This window comes from Amblyomma maculatum, chromosome 1, assembly GCF_055883805.1.
Source record: "Amblyomma maculatum isolate TAMU_Amacu chromosome 1, ASM5588380v1, whole genome shotgun sequence".
In the NCBI taxonomy this organism is placed as follows: Eukaryota; Metazoa; Arthropoda; class Arachnida; order Ixodida; family Ixodidae; genus Amblyomma; species Amblyomma maculatum.
In genome coordinates this window covers 430,709,733-430,732,111 of record NC_139344.1, presented here as the reverse complement: position 1 = coordinate 430,732,111, position 22,379 = coordinate 430,709,733, and the positions used below count along the sequence as shown (strand labels likewise).

General features: G+C 43.7%; 1 protein-coding gene across 1 annotated transcript in view; it reads left to right on the top strand.

Annotated features, from left to right (window-relative positions):
- The first annotated feature begins 3,384 nt into the window (after positions 1 to 3,384).
- LOC146209378 (uncharacterized) overlaps positions 3,385 to 22,379 on the top strand; it is a 77,879-nt gene continuing 58,884 nt past the window's right edge. The window contains exons 1-3 of the mRNA XM_084580175.1: positions 3,385 to 3,409; positions 7,789 to 7,947; positions 10,286 to 10,386. Of these exons, the coding sequence (XP_084436301.1) occupies positions 3,385 to 3,409; positions 7,789 to 7,947; positions 10,286 to 10,386 (285 nt within the window). The remainder of the gene's footprint in view (positions 3,410 to 7,788; positions 7,948 to 10,285; positions 10,387 to 22,379) is intronic.

The following is a 22,379-nucleotide window of genomic DNA, read 5'->3' as shown; positions in this document are numbered from 1 at the left end:
AGCGGAAAGTAGCCTTACTGTTCAAGCACCGATTACTTATGTTCACTTATGAGCGGCATTTACCTATGGACCTAAAACTTTTAAGGACTTGGTCTTAAACAGAATGAATCGAGAAATTTCCAAAGTAGCTCCAGCACTGACGAAGGAGCGCAAGGGCAGCTGCCGGCACGGTCCATGTCTGAGAACAACGCTCGCGGTCTCAAAGTATCAATTACTGTTAGGTACTGGCTGTGCTACCCACCTTTTTCAAAAAGCCCCGTTAAGAACAGCAGCTATCGTTAGGTCATTAAGTCTGCTTAAATTTGTAGCATGTATTGTGCCGGCTTGAGTTGTGTAGAACGAGGATAGCAGCACAAAGAGAGAGATAGCGGGAGAGAGAGAGAGTCTTCCACATACACGTACACACGAAGTGGAAGGCATACGCTGGACCTTACACCTAGTCGGTTAAATTTTCGTGTGCTGGCGTGCGACAAGCTCTTGCGAAACTTGAAAGATGTCCGAGAAAGAGAAAGAAACATAAGAAGGGAATAGCAGGAAGGTTAATTAGGCGATACACTTACAGGAAGTACGTTTTCAGTGGGTTCCGGGACGCTGCGGCACCGCTTGTAATACAATGTCGGATTATTTAGCAAATTCAGCTATGAATGGGCCTGTTGCCATTTGCCACAGTAGGTGAAGTTTTAATAGCTTTCAAAAAGCATGGACTTGGGTTAAATTTTACCCATGAACTACCCGACTCATCTGTTTTACAGTTTTTAGATCTCGAACTTACATTCTGCGAAACACACGTTTGTTGGTCTTACTACCCTCGAGTGAAAAATGATCTGCTGCCATATGACTCGGCGCATTCCAAGACTGTGAAGAGAGGGATAGCATTGCAATGCATGGAATCTGCTCTCAAGAAATCGTGCCCGCATCAAATGCAAAATAGCTTCCTTAATCAGATAACCCGACTTTTAGCGTCGGGGTTCCCCTATTCGATCTTGATTGCTGTATGTGAGACCTTCCTCCAGAAGTTGAAGCATGGAACAGGAAAGAGCGGCTGTAATCGGGAAAAGGCCGAAAAGCATTTGGTTGTGCCGTACCTACACAAGACCACTCACAACTTAAAAAAAGTGGCCAATAGGCACTGTGAGCCGGTGTGTTTTCGGCACCCAGTAAGCTGGGAGGGCTACGCCCCCGCATCTGTGGCCAGAAAAAGAGTGGGTGCCAAAATAATCATAAACGTCGGTTTGTGACCTGTTCCACAGGAGTGGTCTACGTTATTCCCTTGACGTGCGGGAAAGTGTATGTCGGCCAATCCGGCCGTTGCATCAATGATCGATTGGGGGACCATTCAAGAAATTTTAAGAATTTTAAAGACAAGTACGCACATTTAGTTGCGCATATTAGTAATTGCAGTGGTTGCGTGGCCCGATTTAATGAGATGAAGATTCTCGGCAAGAGCATTGATAAGACAGCACGTCTCAGCTTGGAAGCCTTTCATATCACGAAATATGGCAACAGATGCATTAGCAAGCCTTCGATATCTCTCTTAAACGCTGAGGTCTGTTTTTTAGATGCGACTAATATGTTCACCCCTTGAGCATCTTGATTTCTTGGTTTTTTGTTTTTTCCAAGTGTCTCCTGCTCGCACGTGCGTTACTGAAACTTCTTATCTTATGTAAGCTGCTGTGTATATAGGTGTTGCCTTGCTCCAATAAAAATCAGTTGACAGTCGGCGCTTGTGTCTCGTCTCTTGTCCTTAGTGGTCGTGTGTGTTTGCGCTCTTTTAAAGTTTTCTAAAAGACGACGCAGCTGAAAAGCTTCCTTATGACGTCGCTTAAGTGTTTTCTGCAATTACAACATGAGGTGTCCGCTCACTACACCGCCCGCCAAAACGTCTACCAAACTGCGGTGAGCTAACAGCCGCCTACATTGCACGTCGAATTCGCCATGATTCTTTTGCGACCGCAAGTAGGTCGAAATGCGGTGCCCAACTTTGGTCATTTACACAATGGAAGAACATCTTTTACATAATAAAACGTCATTTTGACGTCATCAATAAATGTTTATGCATGACGTATTTCTCGCCAAACAACGTCAGCCAGTCAGATTTCAGGAGTCGGCTATTGACAGTGGGCAGTTCATTTCAGCCCATTCGTAAGTGCTTCCCGTTCTTTCATATATACCTCTGTTTTCTCGTCCCAATTACTTGTATATACCCTCCATACATTATGAATACCGCTGCTAAATATCCGTTTTCACACCCACGTCATTTTTACGTCACCGAAAAAAGCCATTTCTACGCACTGAAATTTCGCGCCACAGATTTGAAACACGTGACAGTTCTGAGAATCAATCAGAGAAATAAAATGGCGGCCTTGTCTAAGAGAATAAGGCCCCAGGATTCTTGTTTTCCCGATACATAATGTTCTTTGCAATATTTATGCTGAACAATTTTGCTTTAGTTTTTTGGCCAGCGAGTTTTCAGCACCATCCATGAAACGCAATTCTGGCCTTGCGGGCATCAAAGCTGAAAGCCATAGAGGGCAGCCTCGCCTGCCTTTCGATACCTACACCTATCCAATTTTTAACGGTATTACGCGAGCGTCGACCTAGCCTGCAAACTCGCTGAGAGTTGCCGCACGCGCACGAAGACCAGGCCACGGTGGCCGTCGCTAGCTAGGTGTTTCCAAGAGCTGCGCGAATCCCCTTAATTTTCCTTTGATAGTAATAATGTTGGCACTCTCCCCAATTATTCCGAATAACAAATGCGCTACCCAGCTGCAACCAGTGTGCTCAGTGTGTCTTTAGCGAACTTCAAATAATAATAATAATAATAATAATAATTGGTTCACAGGAAGGGAAAGGCGCCGTATCTGTCACATTTGTGTCTGTGGACACCTGAACCACGTCGTAAGGGAAGGGAGGAAGGTGGGAATTAAAGTGGAAAGAGAGAAATAAGAGCCGTAGTGGAGGGCTAGGAAGAAATTTCGACCACCTAGGGATCTTTAACCTGCGCTGACATCGCACAGCACACGAACGCCTCTTCGTTTCGCCTCCATCGAAACGCAGCCGCCGAGGTCGGGTTCGAACCCGGGTATTCCAGACAGTAGTCGGGCGTCTTACCACTGTACCACCCGGGCAGGGCAATCGAGCGATCTTTTCGATCGATTTTTCGTATCCTCTTGTGTTGTATACTGTTGTTTGCGCATATGGTTGCAGCCCACAATTTATATAAGCGTGAAACGCAGATAGTGACATTTGTTTGAGGACACTACCGCTATCTCTCTTACTATCTTCGCAGTGTTAGCGGCTTGGAATTCCACGTAGTGCTGTTAGAGAAGACAAAGGGCGGGGCTGCGCGCAACTCCTGTAACAGGTAGGCAAACGACGGCCACCATGGCCTGGTCCTCGTACGCATGCGGTAACTCTCGGTGAGTTTGCTGGTATGTTCCGTCATAGGGCGCTCATCAAGCGAACGGTCTACGCTCTGAGGTGACAGGTAAAAAATGGCAATGGTGTGCATTGGCTGATATACACTATCGTCGTTCGAAATTGCAACATTCGTCATCGGTACAGCAGTATTTTGAGAAAACGCAATCAACCAAGTTAGAGCATGATGCTTGCCATCCAATTGGCCTGGTTGACAGTTCTCAGTCTTTCGGTCGTGCACCGATTTTGAATTCTGCGGTGTATTTCTATTTTTTCAACTCAGCTAACATACTCTCCCGGGAGCCGAAGACAGGGCGGTCATTTTATTACCCTTGTACCATTTAAACAGCAAGATAGTCTGCTTTCAGTGCCTACAATATCAGCAGGGAGTCTTCACTTCACCTCGCTCGTGGTCGTACCGCGGCATGTCTGTAGGTACGACGGCTGTTGATACCATTATATGTACTCGCATTCTGCACTGCTTGCTTAGCACACAGCACTTATGCTGGTGCAATGACTGCATCTTGTTTATCTTATGCCATCGACTCTATGAAAACAGTCCAAATAGCGAATGAAATTTTTTCACTCTATGCACTCACAGACGTTAGCGTTTCATTTTAGAAATGTAAATCTTGTTTGCCAACGCCCTCCGCTCGCCGCCGCATGGTGTCCTTGTATCGCAAATTCTTTTCTTTCCTTCGTCAAGCATAATACATAGCAACAGTCGCCATTTCGTCTCACCAGCCATCCGCTTCAAGTTGCGCTCGAAGCACTTTCTTCTCTACCTCCTTTTACTTCTAGACCACTAAAGATCGTAACGTTCTTCCCCGTCGTATCACTGTTAGCACGTGTCCATAGAAATCTCACCACTTTTGACTGACCATTTTTATCAATGACTGATTATCATGAGACATTTTTATGTAGTATAGATCTTACCGTTCACGTAATGCATCCTCACGGGGCAACCTAAATTAATAAATTGAACTGAACTGAAGATAGCTCTACGTTATTTATTATTTATAGCTCGAAAGCGAAGTTATCCCTTTGAAGTACTTTTGATGACCGACTTCTTAAAGTAGCGAGACAAAAGGACCTGGTCGCGTTGCAAGTGCTACCAATATGTGGAGGTCTTTTTTTAAATGGGAAGTTGAAACGGGAATCTAATCATTGATATACTTCTGACAATTCATACAAGCTAACCATAGTCCGCGCAGGCACCTTCGGAGGAGTAGATATGCAATGGGGCATCATATCCAAGTCAGATTGTACTTCAAATAACATCGTAGCTCACGGCTGAAGACCAGTGTGAATGCGGATAGTCAGGTGACAAATTATTGTAATAGCAATTATTAAGACAGTACTAATACGCAGGTAGGCATAGGTGGATAAGCATGAGGAACTGCCGAAATTAGCACTCAACACTGATCCGCCTACACCTAAAAACGGAGCTTAAGTCACTGCATATATTTGCCTTCCTAGATAATCACCTCCCTGCATTATGGGTGCTGTTGCTGCCACTAGCAGCGTCCTTGTAATGTAAACAAGCCTTCTGCAGGAGGCTGAAACGTCTTCTTTTTTTTTTCTTTTCATTATGGTCAGTGCACCCGATTTCATTTGTTTAAAATTGGAGTAACTATTGAAGCTATGGACTTTTCAATCTGTGTTCTTTTTGACAATAAATCGCTCCATGGTACCTGGAATGTCCTGGAATCAAGTCAACCTACAAATTTTATCATGTGTTGTTGCTTGTGAAGAAAAAAGGTATTTGGTTTCTTTCATATCCACAGCGTGTGTTTGCACTCACTTCTTTCAGCGTGTCGGCACAGAAGTGCATCACATGTACGCAGGCTAATTCGAGAATCTATTGAGACGTCATGCTGTTACTTCAGGCGCAAAAGCATCTCGTTGGCTGGTCGTCGACAGGCTCGTACGCAACGCTTGTGGCCAGGTTTAAGAGACTGAATGTGCCTTCTCGTACCTTCTCACATCTGTTAGTGCGTCCTTCCTGCCAGAAGAAGTGAATATGGAGAGAATGGTCTGTAATTTTAATGAAAATGTTGCATTAAATGGGTCGTGCTCCAAAGCATCGTGGGTCATCTCAATATAATAATGACAGCGGCTTAACAAAGACGTAGCACATGAGTTTGGCTTTTTTCGTGTGCAGTGTTACTTGTGCCCATCAGGTCTCTCTAAAACCATTCACCCATACTAATATAAGCCGCTTGATGCAACACTTGGTGTCTTTGTCGCTGCATTCTTTCAGCACAAAAGATTACTGTTGGCTAGAAATCTGACTTTCCATTGTTTATAAAGAGATAGAGGATGTAACTGCACCTATGTGAATCCGTAGCGTGAAATGGATGTTGCCGCATGCACGCGACTAATGCTAATAAGGTGCATCATCTTGAAAAGATGTTTCACCCACGCTGATGTGTTAGGTCGCAATCAAGTCTAAACTGGAGGGGCATGGCATAGTGGCCTACATTGCATGCTAGTTGTTGTGCATTCTGCTCCTAATGTGAGGCTTATCAGTAATGCACTCAGTGGACTGTAACCGAAAATTGAGCGCATAGGGACTGAAGTTCAGGCCTCGCCATGTTTATATTCGATATTTCTTATTCACCACTCTCATGAACAATATTAGGCGCTGGAAAGTGTGGCAATAGTAGGCGAGATGACGGAGCTATAGGGGTCCGCGCATAACTCGTCGCTAGAGAACGAATTGCTATGTCTTGTGTGAGGCGAAATCGGTAACATTTTGTAAATAGTAATCGCATTTGTGATGGTTAGCACGTCATTCTCATATGCGTTAAGGGCCCCAGAGGTTATCAAATCCATGTTCTGTTGCTGGTGTGACTGAAAATTCTCAGGTATTCGCCGTCTAATTGATGAATGTGTTTGTGTTTACGGAATCTACCGTGGAGAGAAGCGCATGCCCCTGCGTCGGCAAGGCGCCGCGTTCATCATAAAAGCATCCGATCGTTGCCGCTGTTTGGCATTAATCAGCAATGGAACTCCTTTTTTCCAGTGTAGGCTTATGTTTTCTTTTCCGAAGAAAATATGATGTGGTTTGCGGCGAAAAGGAGCGTCACGCTCATTTGAAAATAACTGTAATTTGTGATGAGTTTGCACTTATGTATGGTAGTGCGTTTTAACATTCAGGGCATTTCAGTGAACCATTACAACAATTCTTCTTCCAATGACCGTGCCCCATGCTTTCTCCGTATACATTGCAGCACGCAGGTGCCTTGAGTTCGCGCGTTATCTCTCTAACGCAGATTGCCAAAGTGTAGAGTGAACGCACGCGCTTACTTACATCAGGAATTCGAACGTGACACCTGATAGACTGACATGCCTGCGAGCTGCGTCGCCTCTCTATCTTGTTTATTTGCAGATCAGGTATTGAATACAGTTCCGACCACGATGAATAGCAATACCCTTGGGATTCTTTGCTTCCGCAGGCAGTGTGCTAGAAGCTTGCCAATAAATACAGAGCATTGAAACACAGCTCTGCCCGTCAGGCCTGTGTTAGCTTTGCGAAGACATATTTCAAAGCCCATAACGGGGTTAAACAAAACATTGTTAAGAAAAGTACCAAAAAAGGTCTACAGCAAAGTGAACCATAACACTATACTTTCTGTGCTTCTGCATGTTTCGTTGGCTCCAAATTCATGTTGTCACTCTGATACTTGCACCAGCAAAGAGATTCAAAAGCTTAAGTGGAAGTGTCTTTATTATCACACCTTAGACTCCTGCTATGTGCACTCTACGCAGCAGTTAACAGTTGTGGTGACACACAGAATAAAATACCAATCATTCGGACCATACAATGTGTTACATAGCTCCTCAGCCGCTACAAGTGCAATTTGATTGAATTCAAGCACTAGGGAAGCGCAGACCGCTGTTGTCCAAGGGTGGGAAGAGGAACGTTTTTTTCTCTTTATGTCAGTATCTAAGTTTGATAGTTTTCTTGTTACATTATACATAACCTGCTGTAAAGTTCCTCTTGGAAAATATTTCAGAAAGAAAAAATGCATTTCGGGAGCATTTTTCTGCAGCTTTCATTCACTATTACGTAATTCAGGGTATAAGGGCGCCGCCTGCCCTTTCTTTACCGCGGTGGCCATGTTTACTGGACTTCGGAACAGCATATGGTTGTTGTAATTAATATGTTTTTCCAAGCATATTTCTGAAACGCCCAATTCATTTCTAGGGGACATTGTCCAAAACAATGAGACCTTTGTTTACCATTTGACTTGCTAATTTCATATTGAAGTTTGATTTGTATGCACTCCGCAAAAAGTGTTTTTACCATCATTTTAATCTTATGCAATTTCTGACCTACGCTGCTCTTTTATTTCAACATTTTAGCTGAAAAGGACTGCCGGCCATACCTACCTACTTCGCAGGAGCTTCTAGGGCTAAAGAGCCTGCTCAGCAAGATGTCTCTGGATGCACTGTGTGGACCATTCGTCACAAGGGTCGATGTGGAAACATTCGAGTCAGTGGCACTCAACAATGGCACTCACAGTTGGCTACTTGTTATGATTTATTTATTTATTTATTTATTTATTTATTTATTTATTTATTTATTTATTTATTTATTTATTTATTTATTTATTTATTTATTTATTTATTTATTTATTTATTTATTTCAAAATACTGACGGGCCAATATTTTGGCCCAGGCAGGAGTGGATATACAAGGCATTAAAACAACAAATAAAAATAAAAATCAAAACACGGGATTAGAGTAAATGAACAAGTCAACAAGATACAACACTGTATCGTTAAAAAAAAATGCAACTCTAGAGCTTTAATGAAATTGGAAGATTCGCCTGTACTCATGATGCATTGCATATTACACTATTCATTTTGATAGTATCACGCATGATGATTACTCAATTTCGATCACCATCACGGCGAGGCTAGCCACATATGTATGAACTGACAAAATATATTGGCACTCATAAAAGTGCCATCTTTGTCGGGCTTAGCAATACTAACAGCAAAGAGTTTGAAGGCATCGAGCTAATTATCTGAATGATATATCAAATCTGGAAGTGATTGGCAATACATAGATGTATCTTCTAAAGTCAGGTGAATCTTTCTTAACTGCATAAGTCTTGCTTTAAGTTCAAAAACCAAGCTTAAGACCATCATTTACAATGTGTGGTGTGCATGATGTTTGACTGAAAAAATTTCAATATATGGCAAACAGATTTTTATTTTTGAATCAATAACGTACAAAAGTATGTAATATTTACAAACGTGGATTGCAAGTATCTTACTGTGTGGCAGCGGGGCTAGTTTGGCATTATTCCTACACTAGCACCTAGTGTAGAAATAAATGTTTTCGTACTCTTTCACACTGTGTCGACCAGAAATGACCAAGGGTATTCGGGAGGAATAATGCTGATTTGTGGCTGGTGCATTTTTACAAAAACAAGGCTCTATATTTCTGGACAGCTGCGCTATCATAGTACAGGTTCAATTAACATTGTTAATGACCATATAGCTTTAAATGACGCTTTTTAACAGCAGTGCCCAAGAGGTGGGAAGAATGGCAGGTGATTATTAAAGTTAAAGGATCAGTTACTTTTTCCGTAACCAGAAAGATACATCAATCAATTGTTCAGTACACATTTAACAACATTACTCTTGTTTCGGTGTCTGAATATAAATATTTAGACATAACAGTTTTCTCTGATCTCAGATGGGATTCTCATTTTAACAATGCCACATCAACAGCTCTAAAGCCGTTATTTTTCATTTAGATACGCCGCAAACTCCTGAAGTAAAGCTACTTGCGTATAAGGCATTTGTCAGGCCAGTTTTATATTTTGCTAATGTTGTTTAGTTTCCTTTCACTAACAAGCTTATTAAACAAATAGAAGCAGTGCAGAGGAAGGCGGTCAGATGTATATTTTAGCAAACACAGGATGACAGACTGACCAACAGAACTACTCAAACACGCAGGACTACTAGCCCTTCAAACCAGAACAAAACTAGCGCGCCTTAGAACCATGCACCAAATCATACACAATCAGTTAAAAGTCGACACTTGAAGATACATATCAAAATCACGAACGCAACAAACACGTAATAATCACGTACGCACTCTAAAAGAGTTGTCATTCCATACTAACTCTTTAAAATATTCATACATTCCTCGTGCTATACGCGAGTGGAACACCGTGAACACTTCCATTGTTAGTAATCCATCATTAGATGCTTTTAGCAGACGCGAGAAAATTAACTACTTACATCGCAGTAAATATTCTGTTCTATGTCATTATGAATTTATTCCTTGCGTTTGCGTTTCGCTTGTGGTATTATTTGTCCGTCAAAGTCTTGTCACACGCTCGTCATTCTGGTTTAATTGCTATATGTATTTTCTGATGTATAATTTAGTGTCATATTTTATACGTGCTTTGAATAATTACAATTACTATATTTTGTGCCTCTGTACTTTTGAATGCACTCCCTGTAACAATCTCTGATGGGATTGAAAGTATTGCCTAAAGAAACAAATAAAAAATAAAAAATAATCATCACTGCAAACGTCAAATCCACCTTCTTTTATATGGTGTTCAGGCATTTTTTGCCGCCTACCTACCTTTCAAGAACTCCATAGCAGAATACCGTGGACTCAGGGGCCTCATCTGCGCTCCCTCCGTGACTTCATTAGATCGGCTAACCTTTCTCCATTTGATTAAAAAGCCCCTTTTGTTTCTTGGGTCCATTTGTGCATTGAGGCAAACAACAGATTTATTGAAAGTGATGGCAGTGGGTGTAACATGAGCGCTCCTGTTCACATTCTTTCGTTTCATTTGAATCCTTTCGTTTAATGTTCCTGGGATGCGCAGGGAAGATCCGCAACAGTATTGGCGAAGAACGAGAGAACCAGTCCAAAGAAAGAAATCAGAGCGTACCATTACATCTAAGGAAGAGAGGGTACCCCGAAAGAGTGAGCTTTATACAAGGACTAGTGTTTGCTTTTCGAAAGTACCGCCAAATATTATTTATTGACAGCAGTGTGCGGCGAAGGCAGTAAAAAAGGCGAACAAGTATATTCGAGCTGCCCAACAAATTTTGGACGAACCCATAACTCGTTTCGCGTTCTTTACAATTTGAGAGGCAGTTTGACCGATTGCTACTTTGTCTGCCAAATTCTGCAAGCTGCTACGAAGGATCGGCTCAAAAACCAGGACTATTGTCGCGGTATTTTCGGCTTACGCGCCTCACACTCCTTAACGGTGCTGTTCTGACGCACTACTGACCCCGGCCAATTAACAAGGTCCTATAATTATTTCACGAAACAGAAGTGGATCATTTATTAGCAGTTTTAATGAAACGTATTGTCAGCGTCCCTTTCAATATTGTGAAAAGAATGGTGCGGCTTTGGTGTAAACAAAATAGCATTTGTCTGGAATCATTTCGATATTAATGAAATATTTGGTTAGCAAAATTAATTGTGCGCTCAAAAGTCAAACCCTAGCAATTAAATAAAAAGAACTTTGTGAAGGCAGGAAAATGAAATCGCAAGAAAGAAAAGGAAAATCGTAAAAATTGGAAAAGGTACGCTGGAATTTCTACCAAGGATATCCACTGGATAGGTACACTATAAATCGAGGTGCGAAACTTGAATTAGTTTTACGCTGAAGTGCCTTAATATTTATATTTCCCTATTTAAAATCCTTTCCGAGCTCCATTTGTTCTGAACACGGTAACAGTAAAGTAGGCGTGGCTTGAGTGTAGCTTAGGCAACATTTGTACTACGATAGAAGCCAAGCATCTACATGCTGGAATTTCTCGCACGCGAAACTTCTGCTCAGACTGCATACAAATAAGGCAGCTAATCACGAGCATACCGAGAAATGAATAGTAATGCTTTAGCGTAGTGTTTAGCAGCAGAAAGTAAACTTGTGTCCCTGCACATCCAAAACCAATGGTAACATTTCCTAACGTATATATAGTTTGACACATACTACAGAATAAGCCTAATTCATGATTCCATTGCGAATAATGACGACAAAAACAATTTTTAAATGTTTCCATGAATAAGAGTTTGTGATTTCATCGTACAGATTCCTAGGCATTCAATCAAACCTTTCCGTGTCCGTCCGAACATATTACTTCAATCTGCGCTGAAGCACATCGTTCACTTGGTCACCTCCACCGATAGCTAAAAGAAAACACCTCCCGATCTCCGTAAACTTGCGTACATAACATATGTATGGCTGGAATCTGCGTCTTCACTATGGTTACCATACGAGAAGTATCTGCAAACAAAATTGGCATTATTACAAAACAGTGCTGCCAGATTTATCTCCAGCGATTACAGCCGCCAATCCAGTGAATTTGAAATGAAAAAAAAAAATCTTCTTACGCCCTTAGCTAGTCGGTGCTCAGCTGCACTTTTGAACCTGTTGGACAGCTATGTTCACAGCGATAAGCCTTCGCCGCTGCCACTTAACACTCCACTGCGCACATCTAGTCGCTTATACAACCATATCTGTTTGTCGCTCATTTGATTAAATATCTTTACCTTGACAAGTTCAAAATAACTCTGTCTATCGAACTATGAAGCATAATTTCACTGCTCATTTTTCAAAGGATCATGCAGCACAGAGTGACAAATTAATCTAGAGCACAATTGGGTATTACTTTTGTTTCGAGTGAAGATTGAAAGTGTTTAACATCAGCTCAATCTGTGGCCTCAGGGGCCTTAACGGGCAGTCCCTCAAAGTGAAATAAGTGAATAACTGCTCTCTGTTCAGGTGTCCAATCTTGTTTTTTCCGCAGATGCGGTCGAGCCGCAGCTCAGAGCCATGCGATGATACGTCGGAGTAGTGTTCGCTTAAGATTATTGTTTTATCCTTACATGAGGTGGAGAATTACCAATCTTTTAAAATTGAAAATTGACCGCTTGTATGCCCTCTGCCAGATGTTCTATTGAAGGAGCGGTGTATTATTTGTGTGTTTCTGGTTATTCCACCAGCTGCCACGACAAATAAGGCAAATGATGGAAGTACCTACGTGTGGCCACTTTCCATGTGTCATTTCGTAGAGAAAACAAAGACCAAGGACTAACCCACGCTTCCGGAGCCCTCTGTCTTTCTCAATGAAGGTGAAAAAGCGAACTCCTGGCCAGGGTCTGGTGTATCACTGGTTATTTACTCCTTATCACCGACTGCGTATTCAGAGGCAATCTCAAAATAACTGCAATTCGAAATAATTTAGTGCGAAATCATTACTAGCCCTTTATGTGAAAATCTGTATGCTCTTGCTGTTCTAGTTATCTTGCCAACGCCCGATTATATTACACTCATGAAAATCGTGGTTAGTGTGACGTCGAAGGAATTCAGAGTCATTCAATAATATAGATTGGACGGAATTTCAATTTGAGCCCAGGCCCTCTCTTCGCCAAGCAGGCAGAAAATGACGACCACACGAAGTGCTATTGTTGTAAGGATGCTAGAGACGAACCTAGTGAACGCTTTGTGGTACGTATAACTTACCAATGCAGGCTTCGAATCCGTACTGCTGAAAGGTGCAATATGTCGATGAATTCCGTATGTAATTAAAAAAACGTTTTTTTAAATGTTTTTTTCATGTGCCTTAAACATTGCATATTGTGGAAGTAAAAGTATTAAAAAAAATCTAAACAGCGTGCAATATAGTCAGATGGTGCTAACAAGCCCGGAAGCCACAAATGAAGACACTGGCATCTCTCATGAATGAAACTCTTTATTGGGCTGACTTGCGTCTGCAAAAGAACTAAGAGAATCAGCGGTGGCGATGACAACACGCGTGCTCGTCAGTCATCGAACTGAGTATGCCCGTCTTACTAGTCAACGCTCAATTTAAAAGGGTCAAGAAACATCGAGATAAAGCCGTAAACGGTGACTAAGACAATCTAGAACAATGCGGAACCATACACGAGTGGTCAGAATCTTGAAGACGTATCTCTGCGTATCTTGCGCGATAAATAATCTGCGAAACCTGAATCTCGCGACATGAGCATGAACAAACAAAGAATAAAGAACTAATAGACGTGCCAGAATTATAGTGATAAGGCCGCATGCCGGTGGCTGTCGACAAAAAAGAACAGATTCAGATTTGAATGGTTTGCGATTTGCCTCTTTTAAACGCACGGACAGCATTATTATAATATTATGAGGAAAATGCTTCCAGCTTTATCAGATCGTTCGTAAAGACACTTGGGTCGTGAGCCACATGTTTATCCATTCTTTAAGAGCCAATTACTTGCAACACAGCCAACGGCTGCCTGTGGGTTCTGGTATCATTCGTGACTAACATCACTGGGCTATTCCATCTGTGCGTTTAAGTCACTTATTGCACCTTGCCATCAACAGTGTGACGATTCCAACATTGTTCAGTTATTCAGTACAATAATATTTTATTTATCTATTACACCCACACTGCCCGAGGGCATTACATGGGAAGTGGGGATACATACGAGTACAATATACACAGCAATGTCAAAGAGAGAAATAAAATGTGCATAGACAGAGCCGAAAAAAAAAGATATTTTCAGTTTGCAGGGCCGGTAAGTTACAATGCACATTTAGGGAGTAAAATGCAAATAGGCTATTACAAGCATAAAACATTCAAAGGGAACTAGTAACTTTGCGAAATGGGTTATAATCTGACATACAAAGAATAGTATGGGGAAGGTGATTCCAGTTGGCGCAAATTCTGGGTGTGGCTGAATCCCGAAAACATTTTGTGTGACAAGATGGAAAGGAAACCTTATGGCGGTGATCAATGCGTGCCGATATGTAGGGTGGTCTTGTTAGCAAGCTGTTTTTCAGATAGCATGTTGTGATAAATTTTATGAAAAAGGAATATAGAGGCTACTGATCTGCGGTTAGATAGAAGTGGGAGAGAAAAGCTTTATCTGATGGGGGCTGCACTACTTGTTCTGTGATAGCTAGAAAGCATGACCACGGCCGGTCTCAAGAGAGAACGCGAACTCTGCCTCGAGACCGGCCGTGGCATGACACGAGAGCCGCGGTTTTGCACAGCCTCGAAAATAGAAACAAGTGAATGAATGCCGGAGCTCCAAAAAGATTATGAATATTCTAATTATGAGCGTGCAATTGTTGGTAAAGCAATTATTTTAATGAACTGGATGAACGAGAAAAATTTCTGTGAAGAAATTGACCGTAATAATGATGTATTCAAAATGAGTATTCCACAGAAAATAAAAAGTTAACACCAAGCAATTTAGAAGACGACACAGTGTGACGAGAAACAGTGTTAATGTGATAAGTATTGGGAGGGTTAGAAATGCTAGAAATGTACCCATTATTGCTCTTATCATTATCTATTTTTCTATCCTCTTTGTTACACTAATCGGCAACCTTGTTAGCGTCAGACTGAAGGCAAAATACATTTTCATCGTCACTAATTTCACGGCAAATAACACAGTCATCAGCAAACAAGTAATTAAAGCAGACGTGTTAGCCGGTCAGTCATTTATATAGACGAGAATTTGCAGAAACCCAAGGACAGACCTCGTAGGCATGCAGAATTAACGGGCAAAGAATGTGTCAAATTTGTTTGCCGTAATATTGTTACTTACCTGTATTCGCTGTCCGTGATGAGGATGAAGTGCGACTGACTCCGAGAAGACGACGACGCTGAGTGTTGTGAAATATGTGCCTTCATCAACGTTAGTTGTGCGGACAGCTTTCGCACTGTAGATCTTCCACGTAACATCTCTTGGTGGAGGTGAATCTATTCGATCCCCTGTCACAAGCTGGATCTCCGCAGCGGCCGCCACATCGGAACCACCACAATGACTACAGACGCCTCTACCTCTACAGCCGCCGCACCTGCTATTGTAATGGCCCACCCCCATGACCCCGGAACCTTCTGCGGGACCGACGACGTCGACGTAGACGACTGGCTAGCCCTTTACGAGCGCGTGAGCAAGCACAACAGGTGGGATGCCACACTCGTGCTCGCGAATGTAATATTTTACTTGGCTGGGACCGCGCGAGTGTGGTTTGAAACCCACGATGACGAGCTAACATCTTGGGATATTTGCAAACAGAAGCTGCACGACAAATTCGGAAAGCCTATTTGCCGCCACATTCCCGCTAAAAAAGCGCTCGCCTCTCGCGCCCAAACGTCTACGAAGTTTTACCTCACTTACATCCAAGCTCCTATTCCATGGCTACTTGCGTCGGTACGAAGTTCAGTGTTAGCGGAAGGGTTGAAGTGGACCAAGACTGGTGGAGTAGTTAGAGCAGCAATAAGCTCTGAGAAAGCTGCAACTTGTTCAGGCCCCCATTAGAATGAAACGTCTTTCTTGAGGAGTTGGCTGAGCGGACGAGCGAGGACTGCGAAGTTCGGGACGAATCGTCGGAAATAGGAACATAGGCCACTAAAGCTTCGGACATCGCTGGATGAACGCGGAGTGGGAAAATCTCTGACGGCACGTATCTTGTCAGGGTCAGGCTGACCGCCGGATGCTTTAACCAAGTGACCAAGTACTTTGATTTCCCGATGGCTGAAACTGCACTTTTTTGAGTTGAGTTGAAGGCCGGCGCGGCGGAATAGCTCGAGAATGGTAGAAAGGTGAGAGAGGTGGCTGTCAAAAGTGGACGAGAAAACATTGACGTCGTCTCAGTAACAAAGACATGTCGTCCAATTGAAGCCGCGCAGCAATGAGTCCATCATCCGTTATAAAGTTGCAGGGGCGTTACGTAGGCCAAAAGGCATGACTTTGAATTGATAAAGGCCGTCGGGGGTGATGAACGCTGTTTTTTCACGGTCTCTCTAGTCGACAGAAATCTGCCAGTAGCCGGAACGAAGGTCGATGGATGAAAAGTAGCTGGCTCCGTGCAAACTATCAAGCGCGTCGTCGATGCGTAGAAGATGATATACATCTTTTTTTGGTTATCTTATTCAAATGACGGTAGTCAACGCAGAATCTCTAACTGTTATCCTTCTTCTTGACCAACACGACAGGGGATGCCCAGGGGCTTCTTGAAGGCTCGATTATGTCGTTCGCTAACATCTATTCGACCTCCGTTTGAATGACGCGTCGCTCGGCAAGCGAAACACGATAGGGCCGCCTGTGAATATGACTCGCGTCACCGGTGTGAATTCGGTAGGTGACAACTGCCGTTTGACCCAATGGGCGGGTACCGAAGTCGAAAAGGTCACTGTAGGTAAACAAAAGCTTGTGTAACTCAGCGGCGAATTCAGGTTGCAGATCAGCTGCAATCATGCTGTTAAGCGGATCATGGCGCGATGGGAACGACGAGGGGTTGTTGGCAGGGACGGCAGTTGTATGATCTGTAGACAGAGCTGAAATGGCACAATCGGTAATCGGGGACAGCGCAGCTAATGAAATTCCCTCGGGCAGAACTTGAGTTGAAAAGCTGAAGTTAAGGACAGGGAGAGTGGTGCGGTTCTGGGAGATGTGCACAATTAGATGAGGAAGGGTGACGTGCCGCTGCAGCATGACATCAGTAATGGGACAAGCGAGATAATCGCCATCTGGGACGGGTGGAAATGGCGACATACGGATGTAAACGGCAGTTTCAGGAGCAAGGGGGCTAAACTGTGTTGATCGAAGGCGGGTCGAGCAGGAGGGGTCTTCCGAGCAGAGCGGTAGGTCCAAGCGAAGTAGGCCGCTAGAGCAGTCAATAAGGGCAGAGTGCGCTGTTAAGAAGTCACTGCCAAGGATAACATCGTGGGGGCATTCATGTAGGACGGTGAACAACACTGGGGCATCACGGTCAGCAATTGTAACTCGCGCCGTACACATGCCAACCACGGCAGCAGGGCTGTCATTGTCGACGTGAACTGTGGACGAGACGGCTAGCGTAAGGACTTTCTTGAGGCGAAATGAGGAGCTGAGAATGGACAGTTGGGCGCCTGTATCAATTAGAGCAGAAACGAGAACTCCATCCACAAGGACGTCGATACGGTTATTTTGTAGGGCAGGGGTCAGCAGAGATTTTTCGGTCCGGGCCACAAATGCAGCGTCACCTCCGGTAGCTGCATTGGCTAGTTTTCCGGCACGTGGCCATAATAGGACGGAGGCGAACTGCGGCGAGGAAGAGGAGAACTCGAACGTCGTGCTTGCGGGGATGGTGAACGGTTGGCAGCACGGACAGTGGAACCGGGGTCAGCGCGGGTCTGGTCGGGGCGATGTGGGGAATAGCGAGGGGCATAGTCTCCGCGGCGGTCGACGTAGGTGTACTGACGAGATGGCGTGTACCAGCGACTACGGCAGTGGCGGTAAATGTGGCCAACGCGAGAACAAGTAAAACAGATGGGGCGATTGTCGTGGGTACGCCATTCATTTGGGTTGCGGTAACGTTATCGGGGCGAGAAACCGGCGTTTGTTAGGCGGCAGCAATTACTGGAGGGGCAGGTCCTGAATCCGTGGTGTCGGTGGTGCTTGTAGAAGGGAGGCCCATATTCGCAACCTCTTGGCGAACAACAGCCGTAATAAGTAATATAGTAGCCAGGGTGTTGTCGGGCGTATGCGACAGCGAGGCCGCGGGAGTCATTGCCTCAAGCTCTTGGCGGACAATGCGTGTCAAATTGTTGTCGTTAGCAGGCGGTCGAGGAGTCGGGATATCGATACAGGAGAATCTAGCAGCCGTGTTTAGCAGCCGGTCGAAACGGTGAGATATGCGCCTCTGTTTCGCCTGCTCGAAACGTCGGTACACCTGCAGCACAGAGTCCACGGTGGAGCAATCCCTGCGCAAAAGGAGGCTGAAGGCACCGTCGGCAATGCCTTTTACTATATGGCCGACTTCATCCTCCTTAGGCATGCCTTGGTCGACTTTGCGGCATAGAGACAGGACGTCTTGGATGTAAGTGAGGTAAGACTCCATAGAAGTTTGGGCCCGAGAGGCGAGCGCTTTTTTGGCGCCAATGTGGCGGCCAATAGGCTTTCTGAATAGGTCGTGGAGCTTCTGTTTGCAAATATCCCAAGATGTCAGCTCGTCTTCGTGGGTTTCAAACCACACCCGCACGGTCCCAGCCAAGTAAAATATTACGTTTGCGAGCATGAGTGTGGCGTCCCACCTGTTGTGCTTGCTCACGCGCTCGTATAGGGCTAGCTAGTCGTCTACGTCGACATCGTCGGTCCCGCAGAAGGTTCCGGGGTCACGGGAGTGGGCCATTACAATAGCAGGTGCGGCGGCTGTAGAGGTAGAGGCGTCTGTAGTCATTGTGGTGGTTCCGATGTGGCGGCCGCTGCGGAGATCCAGCTTGTGACAGGGGATCGAATAGATTCACCTCCACCAAGAGATGTTACGGGGAAGATCTACAGTCTGAAAGCTGTCCGCACAACTATCGTTGATGAGGCCACATATTTCACAACACTCAGCGTCGTCGACTTCTTGGAGTCTGTCGCACTTCATCCTCATCACGGGCAGCGAATACAGCTAAGTAACAGTATTACGGCAAACAAATTTGACCCATGCTTTGTCCGTCCATTCTGCGTGCCTAAGGAGTCTGTGCTTGGGTTTCTGCAAATTCTCGTCTATATAAATGACGGACCGGCTAACACATCTGCTTTAATTACTTGTTTGCTGATGACTGCGTTATTTGCCGTGAAATTAGTGACGATGATAATGTATTTTGCCTTCAGTCTGACGATAACAAGGTCGCCAATTAGTATAACAAAGAGAATAGGGAAATAAATATTGATAAGAGAAATAAGGGTACATTTCTAGCACTTCAAACCCTCCCAATACTTATCACATCAACACTGTTTCTCGTCACACTGTGTCGTCTTCTAAATTGCTTGGTGTTAACTTTTTAATTTTCGTGGAAAGCTCATTTTGAATACATTATTATAAAGATCAATTTCTTCACAGAAATTTCTCTCGTTCATCCAGTTCATTAAAATTATTGCTTTACGAACTATTGCACGCTCATAATTAGAATATTCAAAATCTATTTGGAGTCCCGCCATTCATTCACTTGTTTCTATTTTCGAGGCTGTGCAAAACCGCGGCTCTCGTGTCATGCCACGGCCGGTCTCGAGGCAGAGCGCGCGTTCTCCCTTGAGACAGGCCGTGGTCATGCTTTCTAAATATCACAGAACAAGTAGTGCAGCCCCCATCAGATAAAGCTTTTCTCTTCCACTTCTATCTCACCGCAGATCAGTAGCCTCAATATTCCTTTTTCATAAAATTTATCACAACATGCTATCTGAAAAACAGCTTGCTAACAAGACCACCCTACATATCGGCACGCATTGATCACCGCCATAAGGTTTCCTTTCCATCTTGTCACACAAAATGTTTTCGTGATTCAGCCACACCCAGAACTTGCGCCAACTGGAATCACCTTCCTCATACTATTCTTTGTATGTCAGATTATAACCCATTTCGCAAGGTTACTAGTTCCCTTTGAATGTTTTATGCTTGTAATAGCCTAGTTGCATTTTACTCCCTAAATGTGCATTGTAACTTACCGGCCCTGCAAACTGAAAATATCTTTTTTTTTTTTGCTATGTCTACGCACATTTTATTTCTCTCTTTGGCATTGCTGTTTATATTGTACTCGCATGTATCCCCACTCCCACTGTAAAGCCCTCGGGCAGTGAGGGTGTAATAGATAAAATATTATTGTACTGAATAATTAAACAATGTAGGAATCGACACACTGTTGATGGCAAGATGCAATAAGTGACTTAAACGCACAGAAGGAATAGCCCAGTGATGTAAGTCACGAATGACACCAGAACCCACAGGCAAGCGTTGGTTGTGTTGCAAGTAATTGGCTCTTATAAAATGCATAAACAAGTGGCTCACGACCCAAGTGTCTTTACGAACGATCTGATAAAGCTGGAATCACTTTCGTCATAATATTATAGTAATGCTGTCCGTGCGTTTAAAAGAGGCAAATCGCAAACCATTCAAATCTGTATCTGTTCTTTTTTGTCGACAGCCGCCGGCATGCGGCCTTATAGCTATAATTCTGGCACGCCTATTAGTTCTTTATTCTTTGTTTGTTCATGCTCATGTCGCGAGATTCAGGTTTCGCAGATTATTTATCGCGCAAGATACGCCGAGATATGTCTCGAAGATTCTGACCACTCGTGCATCCGCATTGTTCTAGATTGTCTTAGTCACCGTTTACGGCTTTATCTCGATGTTTCTTGACCCTTTTAAATTGAGCGTTGACTAGTAAGACGGGCATACTCAGTTCGATGACTGACGAGCACGCGTGTTGTCATCGCCACCACCGATTCTCTTAGTTTTTTTGGGGGGGCGCAAGTCAGCACAATAAAGAGTTTCATTCAAGAGTGACGCCAGTGTCTTCATTTGTGGCTACCGGGCTTGTTAGCACCACGTGACTAGATTGCTCGCTGTTTAGATATTTTTTTAGTACTTTTCCTTCCACAATGTCCAATTTTTAATGCACATGAAAAAAAATATTGTAAAAAAAGGTTTTTTAATTGCGTACGGAATTCGTCGACATATTGCACCTTTCAGCCGTACGGATTCGAAACCTTCATTGCTAAGTTATACGTACCACAAAGCGTTCCCTAGGCTCGTCTCTAGCATCCTTACAACAATAGCACTTCGTGTGGTCGTCATTTTCTGCCTGCTTGGCGAAGAGAGGGCCTGGGATCAAACTGAAGTTCTGTTCAATCTATATTATTGAATGACTCTGAATTCCTGCGACGTCTCACTAGCCACCATTTTCATGAGTGTAATGTAATCGGGCGTTGACAAGCTAACTAGAACAGCAAGAGCATACAGATTTTCACATAAAGGGCTAGTAACGATTTCGCACTAAATTATTTCGAATCGCAGTTATCTTGAGATTGCCTCTGAATACGAAGTCGATGATAAGGGGTAAATAACCAGTGATACACCAGACTCTGGCCAGGAGTTCGCTTTTTCACCTTCATTGAGATAGACAAAGAGGGCTCCGGAAGCGCGGGTTAGTCCTTGGTCTTTGTTTTCTCTACGAAATGACACATGGAAAGTGGCCACACGTAGGTACATCCATCATATGCCTTATTTGTCGTGGCAGCTGGCGGAATTGCCAGAAACACCCAAATAATACACCGCTCCTTCGATAGAACATCTGGCAGAGGGCATACAAGCGGTCAATTTTCAATATTAAAAGGTTGGTAATTCTCCACCTCATGTAAGGATAAAACAATAATCTTAAGTGAACACTAGTCCGACGTATCATCGCATGGCTCTGAGCTGCGGCTCGACCGCATCTGCGGAAAAAACAAGATTGGACACCTGAACAGAGAGCAGTTATTCACTTATTTCACTTTGAGGGACTCCCCGTTAAGGAACCTGAGGCCACAGATTGAGCTGATGTCAAACACTTTCAATCTTCACTCGAAACAAAAGTAATACCCAATTGTGCTCTAGATTAATTTGTCACTCTGTGCTGCATGATCCTTTGAAAAATGAGCAGTGAAATTATGCTTCATAGCTCGATAGACAGAGTTATTTTGAACTTGTCAAGGTAAAGATATTTAATCAAATGAGCAACAAACAGATATGGTTGTATAAGCGACTAAATGTGCGCAGTGGAGTGTTAAATGGCAGCGGCGAAGGCTTATAGCTGTGAACATACCTATTCAAAAGGTTAAGATGTGCAACTGAGCACCGACTAGCTAATGGCGTAAGAAGATTTTTTTTTTCATTTCAAATTCACTGGATTGGCGGCTGTAATCGCTGGAGATAAATCTGGCAGCACTGTTTTGTATTAATGCCAATTTTGTTTGCAGATACTTCTAGTATGGTAACCATAGTGAAGACGCAGATTCCAGCCGTACATATGTTATGTACGCAAGTTTAGGGAGATCAGGAGGTGTTTTCTTTAGGCTCTTTAGCCCTAGAAGCTGCCGCGAAGTAGGTAGGTATGGCCGGCAGCCCTTGTCAGCTTAAATGTTGAAATAAAAGGGCAGCGTATGTC